Source organism: Phocoena sinus, chromosome 13 (genome assembly GCF_008692025.1).
Source record: "Phocoena sinus isolate mPhoSin1 chromosome 13, mPhoSin1.pri, whole genome shotgun sequence".
NCBI lineage: Eukaryota > Metazoa > Chordata > Mammalia > Artiodactyla > Phocoenidae > Phocoena > Phocoena sinus.
In genome coordinates, this window is record NC_045775.1 from 19,662,987 (window position 1) to 19,680,304 (window position 17,318).

A 17,318-nucleotide genomic window follows, 5' to 3' on the forward strand; every position below is an offset into this window, starting at 1 on the left:
TCAGGACCCCTGCAAACCAATGGCTTGGGCCTGAGCTCCCTGAGAAGAGGTCTCGTATTCACCCACCTCCCAACTGCTTAGTCAACCAACAGGTATTCATTGAGCCTCTTCTCCCTGCCCAAAACCAGGTTGGGCATGATTGGTGAAGACATAACATGTAAGAAAGAGTTAGTGAAAAATACTTTATGAAGTACAATTGATTGCTAAACCCAACAATATTAACAGTAAGGACTACAGGGGTGCGGAGGAGGGAAGAGGTCAGTGTGGACTGGAGAAATCCTAGAGAGCTTCCTGGAGGAGGTAGCAACTCTGGGACTCAACCCTGAAGAATGGATAGGGGAAAGCACAGCAGGAACAACGGCAAGGAGGAAGGACGTATAAAGGGGAGACTGGTCCCTCACAGGGGACCTTTCTATTACAGAATGGTAGTGAAGTGGGGTGGAGCCATCGTGGAGGTCACAGTGAGGGTTGAAGCCTTGAGAAACAACCAGAGGATTTCTGACATGATGGGGAGACAGTGGAGAACCATTGCTGGTTTTGTAGCAGGACCTGGTCATGACTAAAGCAGAGATTAATCCTTAAAAGGACTGGCAAAGAGATGCAGAGAATAGGAGATGGGACAGACACCAGCATCCCAGTTCCAGCAGGAATCCCCACTTCAGCCTCAGGGAAGGAGGAAATGCCCCACTTTCCTCATCCAATTATTTAAAATTTCATTCATTTGTGATATTCTAAGTCTTCTTAATTTCTTTTTTAAAGCCTGGGGAGGCAGATAATCTCAGATGGACAGCGCAGTAAAGAGCAGACCTCACTCAGTAACTGTGGACCGACAAGGGTGGTCACGGGAAAAGGAAACTAAGCTGAGGGGGATGTTTTGAGGGAAGAAGGCCCTACAGGTGGGGCATGTGGACCAGGTGCAAACTGGGATCAGGTGAAGCACCACAGCAGGGCACACAGGCCCTCAGGCCCCGCCCAGCTTCCCAGCCACACTCCTGCTGCTCCATCACCCACCACCATGAACTTCCATTCCTGAAAAGGCCACACTGCCTTGTGCCTCCGAACCTTTGCACATGCTGTATGTCTCTTTCTGCAGTGCCTTTCCTCCTGCTTCCCTAAATTCAAGTTCATCCTTTAAAAGCCAAAAGCCAACTCTCGCTGATTTGAGGATGACCCCAGGCAGAATTAGCCTAAGGCCCTTGGTGATGCTCTTCCTGAGGTGCCCGATCCCTCGCCCTTGTCATAGGATAACCAGGAATCCCCTAGGCTTCTGGTAGCTCCAGTGTCTTACTGGGCACTCAGACAGGGAGGGTTCTGACTGTCAGCTCAATGATGGTGCCCTGCAGGAACTTCAAAGGGCAGGCGTCACATTCTGAGGTTTGGAAATGCTGGCGGAACCTCCCAGTGGCATAGTCTGGGAAACAGCTTGTATTCGGCAGTAGGGAATGTGTCTTTTTTGGGAGTAGGATCTATGAGAGCACACAAGTGGTAAGGGGAGCAAGACTGGCTGAGGGGACTTCCCTGGTGACGCAGTAGTTAAGAATCCGCCTGCCAATGCAGGGGACACGGGTTCGATCCCTGGTCCAGGAAGATCCCACATGCCATGAAGCAACTAAGCCCCTGCACCACAACTACTGAGCCTGCGCTCTAGAGGCCAAGAGTCACAACTACTGAAGCCTGCATGCCTAGAGCCCGTGCTCCGCAACAAGAGAAGCCACCACAATGAGAAGCCTGCGCGCCACAAGGAAGAGTAGCCCCCGCTCAGCGCAACTAGAGAAAGCCCACGCGCAGCAATGAAGACCCAACACAACCAAAAAAAAAAAAAAAAGGTCTTTAAAGACTGGCTGAGGGTGGGAGCAGACATCTGGGGGTGCCACTGTCAAGGGACAGAGGAGGATGCTAAGAAGGTGCAGTTGGAGGAGATGGGAAGAATCTTGGGGACGAGGTCAGAAAGGCCTAGTGAGGCAGTTTCAGAAGAAAGGGCCAAGTGCCAGATAACTAAGGGGAAACCACAAGAGGAGGACGGTAAGCCACTCAGAAAACAGGCCTGGTGAAGACAGTTACTGCCCTTTAGCCTGAGGGGCACTTGGGAATCTCGGGAGCTACCTGTGTTTCCCCACGGTTCTTTCTGGCCGCAAGGCATGTGGGATCTCAGTTCCTTGGCCAGGGATCAAACCCGAGCCCCCTGCAGTGGAAGCACAGAGTCTTAACCACTGGACTGCCGGGGAAGTCCTCCCCAATGCTCTTGTTACCTGTAGCTAGCCCTTCCCTAGTGCCCTGGCAGAGCCCAAGAGGGGCGGGTGTGGTCTCTGGGGATGGCCCCCACGTGGCAGTAGCAGCCTGAACTCAATCCCATTCCAGCCCCTTCCCTGTGCCCTGAGTAAGCTTGTGGCCAGCTCGTAACTCTGCAGCCCCAGCCCCTAGTCTGAAATAACGGGCTCAAGGGTTCTAGCGCTTGTACCGGAAGTCGTGGAAATCTTGAGTTGTATCATACGAACAAGGAGCAACGTTACTAACAGAAAATATATTCGGGGTGCAAGTCTCTACATCTCAAGTCACGCATCCCTAAAATATTGTAAATTAAATCAACTTTAAAGTTTTTCTGTTCACGCTCACTGATGACCTTTATCAGTTGGGGGAAGCAGATGCCAAAGAAAAGCTTTTAATGGTTGTTGCACTTTTTTTCTAGAAAAGCTTTTAATGGTTGTTGCACTTTGGTGATAGGTACATGGGGGTTCATTATACTAGTCTCTCTATTTCTGTCTATGTCAGAACAGGTTCATAATAAAAAAAAAAGTCTTTTTAAATTTTAGCGGAAATTTTAAAATTGAGAAAATGTATCTATTATCTTACTTTTCCCTGTGAGTTGAGAAAAGACCTGCCTTTTTTATTGCAACTGAGAGCAGGCCTCCATACTGCTTCTTCAAGGGAGCACAGTTTGAGGATCACCAAATTTCTAGAAGCTCTTCAAGCGTAAAAGTCTTTGTATCTAGGGACTTCCCTGGTGGTCCAGTGGTTAACACTCTGCGCTCCCAATGCAGGGGGCCCGGGTTCCATGCCTGGTCAGGGAACTAGAGCCCACATGCCGCAACTAAAAGATCCCGCACACGCACCAACGAAGTCCCGGCGCAGCCAAATAAACAAATAAATATTAAAGAAAAAAAAAAAGAAGTCTTTATATCTAGCCTCTGGCCCTAGGGCTAAGGGAGAGCAGAAATACAGGCCACTCATAACAAGGGGTTAAAAGGCAAAGCCCCTCCCACAGGCCACAGGGGAATAGCCCCAGGTCCTGAATGAATTTCCATCCCAAAGACCAGTTTAATGCTCAGAGTCAAGCCTCTCTTCTCCCAGACCTTGGAAAGGCTGTCCCTTTTCCAGGCTCCTCCATGAGAGAAATTTCTGCCTTCCTGGATCCCAAAGGAACTGGAAACAATCAAGTAGCCACCCCACCCTGTACTGAACTTTCTCTAGAGCAAGTTCTCTCACAATGCAAACGGGATAACACCATCCTTTGCAGGCCTGGGGTAAAGACAAGTGAGAGTGAAGGTGAAAGGCCCCACGTGGTGGCAGTTCGCGTTTCCCTTCCCTTCCTGGTGCCGGTAGGTCAACGGGCTTCTCTCTACTAACCAGACATACAGGAGAGCAGCCCCACAATGGTGCTTCGTAAACTGGTTTCGCCCCTTGGTCTCCACGACATCACCTCCCCTCGCTACTGAAGCCCTCCCTGGGCTGGCTTTCTCCCTCCCAACCCGCACAGAAGCCTCTCTAAAAGTCACCAGCTACCTCCAGATCGGCAGGTGCAAACAGCCTGTCTCAACTCAGCCTCCGCAGGGCTGGGCGGCCACTGCCTCTGGAAAACCTTCTCCTTTCTGAGACACGGCTCTTCCTCCCTCTTCTTCCTCCCAGGCCCCTTCTCAGTCCTGCTGCTGCCATTCCCCCTCTCCACGTGGCTGTAAGTGTCGGGTTTTTGTGGACAGAATCCAGAGACACTGTCTCTGCTTTCTCCTCCTGTTTCCTACATGAGCTCATCAGTGTTCGTGGACTTAAACGCCAGGTTCTGCTCCTGACGCCTTCTCATCTTTGATTTGCAGCCTGGACCTCCCTATGCTCCAGGCTCCAGGCATCTCAGGCTAAACCTTGATTCCTTCCCATCCCAAACTCGTTCCTCCCCTAGTCTTCCCCACCTAAGGAAGTAGCACACCCATCACCCAGGTGTTCAGGCCAAACCCCTGGGAGTCGTGCTTCCATTCCCTCCCCTCCCCCACCCCGGCCATCCATCAGCAAGCCCTGCTGTTTCTATCTCTAAATCTCCGGATCTGTCCCTATCTGTCTCCATTGCTGCTCCTTTAATCCACATCAAATCACTCTCCTGCACAGAAACCTTCAATGGCTTCCCAGGACACAGCGTTAAACCAGCTTTCGGGGCAGCTTCCCCGGTGGCGGCGCGGTGGTTAAGAATCCACCTGTCGATGCAGGGGACACGGGTTCAAGTCCTGGTCCGGGAAGATCCCACATGCCGCGGAGCAACTAAGCCCATGCGCCACAACTACTGAGCCTGCGTGCTCCGCAACAAGAGAAGTCACCACAATGAGAAGGAGCCCGGGCACCACAGCAAAGAGCAGCCCCCACTCGCCGCAACTAGAGAAAGCCCGTGCAGCAATGCAGCCAAAAATAAATAAATTTATAAAACAAACAAACAAACAAAAAAACAGCTTTCGGCCGGGACCTCAAGGCCCTGTATGACTGGACCCTGCTTACCGCCCAGCTTCATCTGACCCCACTTTCTCCCCTGCTCGGTTCACTCTGGGAGTATCGGTCTTTCACGTAGCCAAACAAGTCAGGGCCTCGCTTGTGCTACTTCCTCTGCCTAGAATGTTCTCCCCCACCCCACAACTCACAGAGCCAGCTCTTCTGTTCCTTTAGGCCTGAACTTAAATGCCACCTCCTCCAAGAAGCCTCTCCTGACCACCCCACCTAAAGCAGGCCTCTGTTAACCTCTATTTCAACCCCTTGTTTACTTGTTTCCTGTCCATCTTCCCCATCAGAATGTCAGCTCCATGAGGGCAGGAATGCTATACGCGCAAAGCCCAGGACACTGCCTGGTTACACGGTAAACATCCAATAACATTTGTTGAAAGAACAAAGGACCCAGCCACTGCCTAGGGATCCAGCAGTGCCCTGTAAGTGCGAGAGGTTAACCTGAAGGGGAAACTGAGGCTCAGCCAGGGCCTGACAACAGCTGCAGACAGTGGCTGAAGCTAACTTCCGGTTTCCCAGTTCCGTGGGACAGGCTGGGGCCCAGGCCAGAAGGCACCTCACCTCCCTTTTCCAGCGTGCCAGCCACTCGTCCCGCTTGCGCTTGCTGATGTAGTAGGGGTCCCCCGCCTGGAAGGTGAGCCGCGGCATGGGCCGCTGGCGGAGGCTGGACTCCCAGCCCAGGCCACCCCGCAGCCGGCCCCGGGAGCCCTAGGACAGAGACGACAGAGACAGACCGGCATTAAGGTGAGCACGGACAGCCCCGCTGCAGGGTTTTTTCCTCCTGGAGGGGAAACCAAGGAGGCACTCACCTCGAGCAGAACACAGAGCTCTGACTCCTGGCCAGAGATGCCAGCCCTGCGAGTGCGGGCCAAGCCCCTGTCTGGGCTGGAGAAGTGAGGGATGTGGGGCAGGACATAAACTGGGAGGGGAGGTGCTTGGTCTTGAAGGGGGACCAGCTGGCTGCCTTGCTGGGGGCCTTCCAACCTCCACACCCACTTCCTCCGCTCCTCACAGAGGGACATGTAAAGAAGGGGCCAGGGGCCACCTTGGGCCCCCTCACACACACTCGCCACAGTCGGTCAGAGCGGTGGCTTTCTTCTCCTAGAATCAGGATCCACAGAGCCCCTGGGGGTTGAGGAAAACACTTGCCTCCATTTTCATGGATTCGATGTTGGTCTCCTTCTGTTCTTTGCCTGTGGAGAGGGAAGAACAAAGGGACTGTCGGCAGAGTTACAGGAGTGGCTCGGAGGCCTCACCTTGTGCCTGGGGTCCCTGCCACGGGGATAGGGCTTCTCCAACCGTTTAGTCATTCCTGTGTCAAACCTGATGGCCTACTGTGTGCCAGGCGTCATGCTGGCCCCAGGACTCAGAGCACAGCCAGGGCAGAAAAAGGACTGGGGCAGGGCTGGAGGCCCAAATCCGAAGGAACAACAGAAAAGCCAGCACTGTGGCTTCTGGCCCATCGAGTGCCTCAGGCACACAGAAGGGATCCGGAAATAGCCCCCTTGGCTGCTCCCAGTTGCGACACAGCTCCCTTCCCAGAGGAGGGGCCAGACTGCACAGCGCTCCCTGGCCCTGGAAGGGAGTATTGGCTTGTATGTGTGGGGTGCAGCAAAGATGCTCTAGAGGGAGGGGGAGGGCACAGGGAGACAGCAGCAAGACTCTGCTGAAACAACTTCGTCTCTTTGAGACTCAGTTTCCTCATCTGGAAAATAAAGATGCTGGAAATGGTTTCTAAGGTGCTCCTGAAGTTCTCAATAATGCGTTTCTGTCATGAATATCTGCTTCGGTACCCCATTCTCCGCCCATTCTTAGGTCCCTGAGTTCAGCCTTTATTCTAGAAGCCTTGGATTCCAACTGTCTCCACGTGACCTCTGTAAGCTATCCAGGCCTTTTCTTCACTGAATCAAGGTACATAACCCTTCTAATGCTTCCGGAAGGCAGCGTTTCCCTGCTCCTCTTCCCTGCAGTTCCTCAATGGGCCCTGATTCCAGTTCCTGGAAGGGAAGGCTCCCCTGGAGGCTGAAGCCCCAGCAGTACCGTCTTTAAGGGTCCGGGGCGGGGAGCACAGAATGTCCCTGCGCTCCTACCCTGGTACCTACCCACTCTCCTACCCCACCCAGCTCAGGGTCGTCACCTCTCAAACGCCCTTCCCGGGCCATCACATCCCGGAGTCTGCAGTCCTGGCCTGGCTGTAGGCTGGGTTAATTATGCCTCTGAGCTTCCTGCTGGAGGACGGGGCTGGGCTAGGGGGTGAGGAGAGTGGGAGGTGAGCCTCCTCTCACCTGGGCCCCAGAACTCCTTTGTCTGAAGCCAAGAGTACTGAGCTTGGGCCCAAAGCAGGAAGGTCACTAAGGCTGGCTCATGGTCGCTTGGGGGGGCGGGGAGGGGGGTGTGAAGGGGAGACAAAGAGCCCAAAACGGAAAAAACAGCCCCTCCTGCATCTCCTGGCTCTGAGGCAGAAACCAGCTACAGCACTGAAGGTCTCTGAATCCTCGGTCCCCGAAGAGGATGTTTCTTTCCCACTCTCTCACTGGGGAAGACCCGGGGCTCTGCTCTGGGCTTTGGCGACCTGGAATCTGGGGACGGGGAGGGCAGGGCCAGCACCTGCAGACGAGTGGGAGGTGTGGGCCCCGCGGTGCCAGCTGCCCCCAGGGGCGGGAGGAAGTGGGGGTCACGTGTACTCGCCAAGGCTGTGTACACAGCAGGCCTTTACGTCTCACCGGACTTTCTCTGTCTCCTCCTCGAGCTTCCTTTAGGCTCTCTTGTCTCACCACAGCCAGCTCCCCAACTTTTTCTCGGGCATCCTGGAGCCAGGCTTCCCCTCTTGCCCGCTCCGGGCCTCCCTCCTTCCCGGGGGTCGCCCCTCCTCTCAGATCCTCCGCGTTCTGCCCTAGTGAGGCTTTGGGCTGCCAGGAGGGGGCGCCCACCCTTGAATCAGGAGGCAGCCTGGTGCCCCCTGGGACCTTCCTTCCGGGACCCTCCGTGGCATGTGGTTTACGGGGAATCATCTATTCATTAGAATGAAAGAAAGTCGGGGCTGAAGGAATTGTAGAGATGATGGGGTACCTGTCCAGCCCTTCGAAGGGGAAACTGAGGCCCCAGGAGCAGAGAGACGTACTGCCAGAGCTGAGATCAGATTTCAGAGCTCCTGACTCCCAAGCCGGCTAGCTTATTTTACACGGCACCACCTTGATGCTCCCCCACTTCCTCATTCCCCAGCCCCCATGCTCCCCGAAACAGAATTTTTCCTCATGCGGTTTCCAACTGGCTTCTTTCTGGAATTTTCTCCCTGACATACTCTGCGCATGCCCACTTGAGTGATCTCCCTCTCTCTCTCTCTCTCTCTCTCTCTCTCTCTCTCTCTCACACACACACACACACACACACACACACACACACACACACACACACACACACACTTTCCAGCCCGTCCCAGCAAAACAACCAACTGGGCGGCCTTAGAATGCAGCACTTGTCCTGAGTCAAGGGGGGTCAGCGGCTCTCTCTCGACACTCCCTCTGCAGTCCATCTGCTCCTGGCCCAGATCCAGGGTCACAGGCTGGGCCAGGTGGCTGTGTGCCTTCCAGGGTGGCCCTGGCAGGCTTGGACATGACCCTGGGGCATCTCATGTCCTGGGGGCAGGAGAGGCCAGGGTGCTTCTAACACTTACCTGTTGATCTGAGGCTACACTCTGCCAGGGGCCACCCCCAAATTCCCTTTAAAGTGAACCCAAATCTCAATGACAGGGCTGAGGCCAGGCTGGCCTCAGAGGGCAGCCACTAGCCCAATGCTGCGTGTTCTGTCTAAGCAGAGAGGAGCTTTGTACTGACCCTACTTGGGTGCTGGTCCTTTACTGGTTGTATAATCTCGGTAAGTTACTTAACCTGTCCGAACCCTCAGTCTCCCCACCTGAAAAATGGGGGGGGGGGTAAAAAAGTCTTCCTCAGATGCTAGCAAGGATTAAATAAGAGAATTACATAAACAGCAAAGTTTAATATGCATTGAAATCGTGAGGATCTCTTTCAAATGTAGATTCTGATTCAGGAGGTCTAGGGTGGGGCCTGAGATTCTACATTTCTAACATCCCAGGTCATGCCAGGAGACGCTGCTGTCCATGGACCACTTTGAGTAGTAAGGACATAGAACACTCAACACAGAGTTAATATTCAGAAAAAATAAAATAAATAAGATAAAATAAAATAAAAAAGAAAGCCACATTACCATCGTTACTACTATCATCATGACGGCCTCAGGGCTAAGAGTGCAGGAGCAGTTCCAGGGCCACCACCTGCCTGTCCAGGTGGCTCTTGTCCTTTATTACTCATCATCTCCTCTGCTCTTCCTTTCTCCTGGTTGTACTATCAAGATCTGGGGCTCCTGGGAGGGTGCCCAGGCCAAGACTGCCTTAAAGCCCTCCATTTCTCCTGTGTAGGAACTAATGAGAGTGGCTCCGGGACAGACGGATGGGGCCCCTGAAAAGAGACCTGGAATGAGGGGAACCGAAAGGAGACCATGGCCAATTCACTTCCACCCTGGGGCCTCAGTCTCCTTCCTCGTTGGAACCAAGCAGCTGCATATGTGTTCTATGTGGCTGACTGCTGGACCAGTGGCCGAGCCTCCAGTAGGCCACTGCCCACCCCTCTAGGTAATAGCTCACCAGTCTCAGCAACCAGGCAATTCACAGTGACCTTTAGGGATCCCAGCTCTGATCCCTGCCAGCATCCCCACTACCTGAATAGCTGGGGCCACACAGGACTGCTCCAGGGCCAAATTTTGAAGATCAAGGACACGTGGGATGTTTTTGCCCAGTACACTTTGCACTAAGATTCTGAGAAGGATCCGCTCAATATGTGAAAGTCCCAAACCCAGGAGTAACCCTTGAACCATCTCTCCCCTTCCCCCTTGTGTCCCTGGCAAGCATCCACAGCTCCCCAGATCCACCCTCCTCCCCTGGGCGCCTGCAGCAGCCTCCTAATCGCTCGTCCTGCTTCCCAGCCCCTCTGTTCCATTCCAGGATCCAGATGGCAAAGGGATCTTTTCAAAATGCAAAGTGGATCACGTCAACCCCTGAGAGGGCAGCCTTGAAGCTGCGCTGGTCCTGTCTGCTGTCGCACACCTTTCTCCCTTCCTCCCCCCATTCCAGACTTGTAGGTTTCTGTCAGGTCCCTGGATACCATGCTCCCTCCCACTTGTTCTCACCTCCTCCCGGCCCTTCGCCTTCCCTGGTGATCCCCAGCTCATCCTTCAGCTTAGGTGTAACAGCCCAGGCTGGCTGGCGTTCCTCTGTTACAGCTCCTCAGAAAACCATGTTTATTTTCCCTTAGAGAACTTATCTCCGTGTATAATCACACACTTGTAAGTGTGCATTTCTCATTAACATCTATCTCTCCAGTGGACTGGGAGGTCCTCCAGGACAAGAACCAGGTTTTTGCTCGTGATGGTTTCCCCAGATCCCGGCACACACCAAATGAGTGTTTAATAAACCCCTGTTCACTGACCGAAGGAGTTCCTCCTGAGAACGAACAGAGCCGGGGAGATCCCAAACCGAAAGCAAACTCTCATGGGTTAAGAGCAGCCTTGGAGTGCTGGTTCCATCCCACCAGGCAGCAAGGGCTGCCCTGGCCCTGGGTGGCGGCTGGGGGCAAGCCATGGTGGGGCCCCAGGAGCTGCCTACTTGGTGGGAAGGGCCGATGGGTTCCCCGGTTCTGCTCTTGTACATCTGGCCGTTGTAAGGGGAGGATGGCGTTTTCTCCCTCTCCTCCAGTTTCACTCCACTCTGGCCCCTTGGCCACTCCCACCACGAGTCAGGACACACCCCCGGAGGTGCAGAGTTCAGGACCATCCCCCACTCCAAGCCCCACTCCAGAACAGCGGGGGATCTGGGAAGGGCACACCGACTGACTCGGAAGCTAGAGACCAAGATGGAATGAATTCTGCATCTGCCACTGACAGGCTTGGGGTCCCTGACCAAGTCACTTCATCTCGTTAAGGCTCAGTTTTTTTCCACCTTAAGATGAGGATAGTAATCCCTCTTGAAGAAGATTGTTTGGAAGAGTAAATAAAACAACAAATGCAGAGTGAGTACCTCAGAAAGCGCTTTGCACATGGTGGGAGCGTCATAAATAGTTGAATAATAGACGAATGAAAGATATTTTAAAATAAATTTGGGAATCTCTTTTCCGGAGATGCTCTCTACCTTGCACGAATATTAGGTTTGACTGCATGCGAAATTAAGTTATGCCAATTAATCGACTGATTCACTCCCTCACGTACACTTAGGAAGGAAGGCTTTTTGAAATCAAAATGCACATATGCAAAACAACCTGGCAGGGCCCTGGGAGGATCAAACGTGATAATGTATGAGAAAGTGCTTCGTAAACTGTGAAGCCCTGTACAAATGCTAGTTGTCCTCATTACTAACATGTTTACAGCTCTGTTGGCCCCGAAATCCCTGGCTTAACCTTAAAGAGAAAAGTGGGCAACTTTCCAGGACTCCAGGGCCAGGCCACAAAGTCCTCAGAGGAAGAGGCCTGGGCTGGGCAGCGCACACCCAACTCCCCCCCTGCTCTTCCCCTCCCCCAATCTGTCACCACCAAACTTCAGTCCAGTCCACTCAACTATGGTGGGCTCAGGACATCTGCACCGGGAAAAGCTAGCTGGGCTTTTAATATCCACAAGGACATCTGCTCCCTCGAGCGCCCAGGCCAGGGGCTACCAACGTGTGGATCCCGAAGAGCCGCAGGTCTTGCGGAAGAGTAAGCAGGCCAGGCAAAGGCTGAGGGAAAGCGAGGCACACGACCAGCCTATGGGGAGACAGCCATTACCGCAGTCCGGCAACCAATGGCATTCTGTAAACTCACTCTTGCCAGATCTAGCTGCTTTTTTCCATGAGAAGCCAAAACTCCAGATTTTCATGTGAAATTTCTTGATTCTTAAATACTGGCAACTCATTTTTTTTAATGTTTAAAATACTACATGGGCCAAATCAAAAATGTGTGCAGGCTGTATCCAGCCTGCAGGGCACAGCTTTGGCAAGCAGACCTTCCGCTACCGTGCCCAGCCCAGGCCTCCTGGGACCCACTAAGCCCCGAGGTTCTAACCCTCAGGGGGATCCCAGCCAGCCCAGCAGAGGCTGCCCTGCTTTTGCCCAGGACTTACCCTCTTCTGCAGGGGCTCCCCGGCCATCCTTGGGGGTGCAGCAGCCATTCTCCACGGCTCTGGAGGCTTCGGGCGGGGTCTCAGCTGCACCCTCTCCCTCTGCTGGGGCCCCGCCCTTCTGCCCCCCAGCGGGGCTCCCCTCCTCTGGCTGGGGCTCACTCCGCTTCTCCAAGTCCCCGTTGGGTAACAGCTCTGAGGGGCCTGAGTCTTGGGCCATGGACGGGGACTTGGAGGTCACGGCGGGGTCCTTCGGCGTGTCACTGCTTTCCACCTGGAAAGATAAACGTGAGGGGAGAATTAAGACCAGTGGTTTTAGCCCCTTTTGCATCACTGACCCATCTGAGATTCTGGTGAAAATTATACAACCGCTGTCCAGAAAACTGTGTTCACATAAATGTTTATGGAGTCAAATACACTCACAGGTGTCCTCTCAGATTCAAGGGGTTCACAGGCCTGACCCCCTGAAGTCAAGAGGTCTGTGGACTCCAGTTAAGAAAACGGGAGAAGAAACCGAGCAGGTTTAACAGCCTGGTCCCACTGCCAGCTGCGCCCCAGCCAGGCCATTCCCACTCACTGAGGTGACAGAGGGTGCCCAAGTCTTCTCTGTGGCCTCTACTGAAAACAGATCTCCTCACACTATCCCTACTTCAAACCAGGACCCCTCCTCTTGGTCTCTCGAGCTGCTGCCTGGCCAGGTGGAGTGTGAGGGTGAAGGAGGGCCTCCTCTGGGCCCCAAAGCCTAGCACAGGTCCCTCCCTCGGCTTTGGCCCAGAGCCTTTCCTGGGCGCTCAGACCCCAGGAGAGCCAAGGCCCCAGCCAGCAACCGCAGTCTCTGCAGGAACCCTCCCTAGCACGCGGCGCCATGCTCCCCTCCAAGAGGAAGTGTCTTGCTTTGTTCCCAAGAGTCTCAGAACTGAGCTTGCTACAAGAATCACACTGAGATTTGTCATAACCGTCCTTCGTAAGTGTCACTGCATGGTGGGCAAAAGCTCCTCACCCGTTACCCCTCAGAGCCACTCGACCTCCCTGGGGAGGCTCTCAGAGAATTTTGTGATTAGCTTGAGGCCACACACTTTGTGAGGACAGAGCGTGGCCAGCACTTGGTCCTTGGTCATCTGGGGGCAGGTAGGCCAGGACACAGCAGAAGGAACGAAGGTGTCCTCTTGGGGCAGGAGAGACAAGAGTCCCCTATACTTGGCGCTCTGCCACATCCGCGGGCACCAGGCCGCCCCCAGCAGCCCTACCCATCGGCTCCCCTGCAGATCAGCCGCCTGGAGAAGGGCGGGAGTGGCACCAGCTCAGCAAACACCTCAGGAAGGTGCCGCTCAAGAGGGCGCCTCAGTTTCCCCACCTGTAAGGTGAGATGACTAGGCTAGACCAATGGAGGGTTTCCTTCTTTTCAAGTTTTTTTTCTGTTTATAAAAGTCAGACACACATATTATAAAAACTCAAACCACACAAAAGTGAGTAGTATTAAAAGGTTAAAGCTCCTATTTCACTTCTGTGCCTCCAAAATCACTCCCCACAGGTGAGCCATTATTAACAGTTTGGGGCTTCCCTGGTGGCGCAGTGGTTAAGAATCCGCCTGCCAATGCAGGGGACACGGGTTCGAGCCCTGGTCCGGGAGGAGCCCACATGCCGCGGAGCAACTAAGCCCGTGCGCCACAACTACCGAGCCTGCGTGCCACAACTACTGAGCCTGCATGCCGCAACTACTGAAGCCCGCGCACTCTAGAGCCTGTGCTCGGCAACAAGAGAAGCCACTGCACTGAGAAGCCCACGCACCACAACGAAGAGTAGCCCCCACTCGCTGCAACTTGAGAAAGCCCGCACGCAGCAACGAAGACCCAGTGCAGCCAAAAACTAAATAAATAAATTTAAGAAAAGATTTTTTTAAATTGCTTGTTAACAGTTTGGCAAGTAGCTTTTCTCGACTTTTTTTCTATGCATCTACAATCATGTGTAAGTTACATGTTTATACACATGTATTTATACACACATCCAGATCCAGGTTTTTTTTTCCCCTAAGAAGGGATCATACGACTTATCCTGTTCTGCAACTTGCTTTTTCACTTAGCAAGCACAGCGGGCATCACTCCATACCAGTGCATATGGATCGGGCTCATTCTGTCTCAGCTGCTAAGCGTTCTATCGAATGGATGCTCCTTAATTTATTCCAACCATCTCCTAATGGTGGGCCTTTGGGCTGGTTTGCTTTCTCCTGCAGTGAACCCCTTGCACTTAACAGCTCTGTGCACCTGTGGATTTCTGTAGGCCAGAGTCCCAGAAGTGGACTGGCCGGGGGGAGAGGGCCTGCCCATCCATGTGTGAGTAGATCCTGCCAAATTCCCTCCAGAGAGTTGTATCCCTGAAGCACCCCCCAAAGCCTGAGAGAGCACTGGTTTCCCCAGACCCTCCCTGCAAGGCCCGGCCGCCTTCAAGGCTGCTTCTGCTCCAAGGATCTACGATCTCAACTCTGAGCCCACTGTTGTATGGTGAGGAAACCCCCGAGGTGGCGAATAGGGACGTGGGCCTTGTTAAAAAATAACAAAAATAAAAGCCAGCGTCCTCCCTGGACGAGTCCCTACACGGAGAAGCTGAGGGCGAGCAGAGGGAACGCGCGGCCTTGCCAGCCTGCTCTCCTGGCCGTGTGGAGGGCTGTGTGGGACGGCCGGGGGCAGGCCTGCTTCCAGGAAGAAAACCTCCCACAGAAAGCTACAAACGTGTGCGCGGCTCAGCAGCAGGGGTGGGGGCCGCAGCAAGGGGAAGACGAGGCCTCTGGCCTCTGGCGGAAGGGAGAAGTCCTCCACTAGGGTTGGGCACTTGGGGCCGAGGCCGGCAGAGCCAGGAGGCCAAACGCAGGACGGCCAGGGGAGCAGCCAGGCCCTGTCTTTCTCTTCAGCTGCCATCCCCAGGTGTCAGGACCCACACACCCTGTTCAGGACTCAGAAGGTCTTTCCCACCTCCCCGCTCAAGCCAGCAGGCTCCCTAGAATTCCCCTCCCTGGATAAATCCTCTCATTCCTCGAGGCTCCAGTGTGTGAGAGGGTCAGGTGGCCCAGGCAACCCAGAGAGCCAGGCATGCCTGGGCCCCCACTGCTACCCTCAGGCCCGGCTGTGCCAGCGCCACAGAGCCCCAAACGCGGCACTCCCAGGGAGGTGGGTCGGGGATCCCGCTGGCCAACGCAGGCTGAGAAGTTTGGGCCAGTGCCAATCTCTTACCATGGCCGTGGTCCTCCTTTCCTCTAGCCACTTGCTTCCCCACAGACACCTCAAGTCGAGGCAGGCTCCCAGCCTCACAAACTGCTCAGACAACTCCGCTGTCACTCACTTCCTGCCCGGGGACCACACGGCCTCTTCTCACCCTGGGACTCACTTCCTGTTGACTGCCAGCTCCATAGCATAGAGACCCAGGAGTACCTGCTCCGAGACTCAACCCAGCCCCAGGGTCCCAACCCACCCTGATCGGGCACCCCTCCCAGGCCTGCCCTGGAGGACCCGTCTGCAGCATGAGACACGCCATCCTTCCCGAGGTGGGCGGATGAGGGGTAGGGGAGCACCCTGCACAGCTCCAGCCCCGGGGGTAGCTCAGCAGGCTGAAATCTACCCCAATCTCACGAGTCCTCTCCCTCCTTTCCTCCCGACCAGCCCATCCCCCATTGCCCGCCCTCTCTGGTTGTGGATGACCCTGAGTTGACCAAAGCTCTGGGCTTAGGGGAGCTGCTGACTCTTGCCACGGTCAACCCTTGATCCATCTTACCCATCAAGAACCCCCCACACACATGGCCAGTAGTGGCCCCTCACTGGCCCTCTCTGGAGTTCAGGGTAACTGGGCAGGTCAGATCCACCCAGAAGAAACCACTGAGAGGAGGAAGGAAGGAGGTCCACAGGCAAATGGACTGACGCAACTCTAAATCTCCAGGGAGGAGCCGGGTGCTCCCTAAAAGGGCATCTCAGGTGAGAAGAGCAGACCTGGAAGCCACTAGGAGTGGCCACCCCAGCCAGGCCTGTGCCCTCCTTTCCCCCCACCCCCCATTAGCTTGTCACCTCCTAGAGGCAGGGACTCGCTTTATTACGTTAGACTGGGTGCGGAGTAGGGCACCTGGCGGGTGTTCAGTAGTCATAATTGATCCCTTAATGCCAAAGACCAGGTTATGAGTGAGAGCATCCAGTTCACACGTCTAGAGGGAGTTTCAACTTTGTTCATGTCAAGTGTAACTGTTAAAAATCCTGTTTCTGTTTGCTTTTATTCTTTACAGTTGCCTTGAAAGGAGACACGGCACACCCTGAGACACTCATTGTTCCCGTGGCGGGGAGGGGTAGCAGCAGAAGCCCCTGGTCCCTGTAGAAGGCACCGCCAGCAGCTAGAGGTGACAGTTTGCACTCCCCTTCTTCTCACCTGTGGGGTACGGGAAGAGGGCGGGAGTGGAGGCAGAATGGGAACGGCAGCCACGGGCCCCCTCACTTCTCCTCCCTGGGGTGGTGGACACAACGGATCACGCAGAGTCTGTTCCCACCGTGCGCCTAACCCCGCCCGGGCCCACCTCCCGGGGCCCCTCAGAGTTTGCCGATCCTTGCCTTCCTTCCAGGCAAGACCCCTCCACGCCAGGGAAATGCCTCCTGCTTCTCTGTTGCCCACCTGCTCCTCGGGCCCCTCCTGCGAGCAGCTCATTCCAAGCAGTGAAGGCAGTGGTTCTCAGCTGGGGGCAATTTTGCCCCGCAGAGGACATTTGGCAATGTGTCTGAGACGCTTTTGGTCACCGCACTGTGGTCTGGGGGGACAGACAGTGGCTTCTGGTGGGTAGGGGACAGCCCTCACCACAAAAATTATGCAGCCCCAAACGTGGATGGTGCTGTTGTTGAAAAGCCCTGGGCTGAGGACGGGGGTGCAGACCGGGGACTTTTTCCAGGGACCATTTTTTTAAAACAAAAAAAAGTTTTGGTAAAATATATGCAACATCAACCCCACCATTTTACCCGTTTTCAAGTGTACAATTCAATGAAATTAAGTACATTCACACTGTTGTACAACCATTAACACTGTCCATCTTGAAAACTTTTCATCATCCCAAACTGAGACTCTTGTACCCATTAAACGAAATTCCCCACCCCCACCCCCACCCCCACGCCCCTGCAACCACTATTCTACTTTCCGTCTTCTAAGGAACATTTTAAAATCTGTCTGTCCGTCTGTCTGTCTCTCACACACACCACCCCGGGTGGTATTTGTGCCAGGCCCTGGTCTTTGGAACCCTCAGCCTTGCCCCCAACACCCCCAAAGCCCCTGTGGAGCCTGGCCCTTAAGTTCACCCCAGCATTCACTCACATCCCCTAGCCCACCGCATACCACATTTGTTTACAAAGCACTTTCACACCCTATCTCATTAGAGCACTCCTCACATG

The 17,318-nt window shown here is 54.4% G+C and overlaps 1 protein-coding gene across 5 annotated transcripts in view; it reads right to left on the minus strand.

Moving 5' to 3' along the window:
- The window catches only part of DNMT3A (DNA methyltransferase 3 alpha), a 104,983-nt gene that overhangs the window by 38,200 nt on the left and 49,465 nt on the right, over window positions 1–17,318 (minus strand). For 3 of the 5 annotated variants that reach the window (XM_032652327.1, XM_032652326.1, XM_032652330.1), the window contains exons 4-6: window positions 11,917–12,187; window positions 5,905–5,948; window positions 5,317–5,463 (exon numbers count right to left, since the gene is read on the minus strand). In XM_032652327.1, coding sequence (XP_032508218.1) covers window positions 5,317–5,463; window positions 5,905–5,948; window positions 11,917–12,187 — 462 coding nt within the window. Of the gene's footprint in view, window positions 1–5,316; window positions 5,464–5,904; window positions 5,949–8,979; window positions 9,081–11,916; window positions 12,188–15,137; window positions 15,236–17,318 lie in introns of those variants that run through there. The other 2 variants (XM_032652328.1, XM_032652329.1) reach the window with 2 other exon arrangements.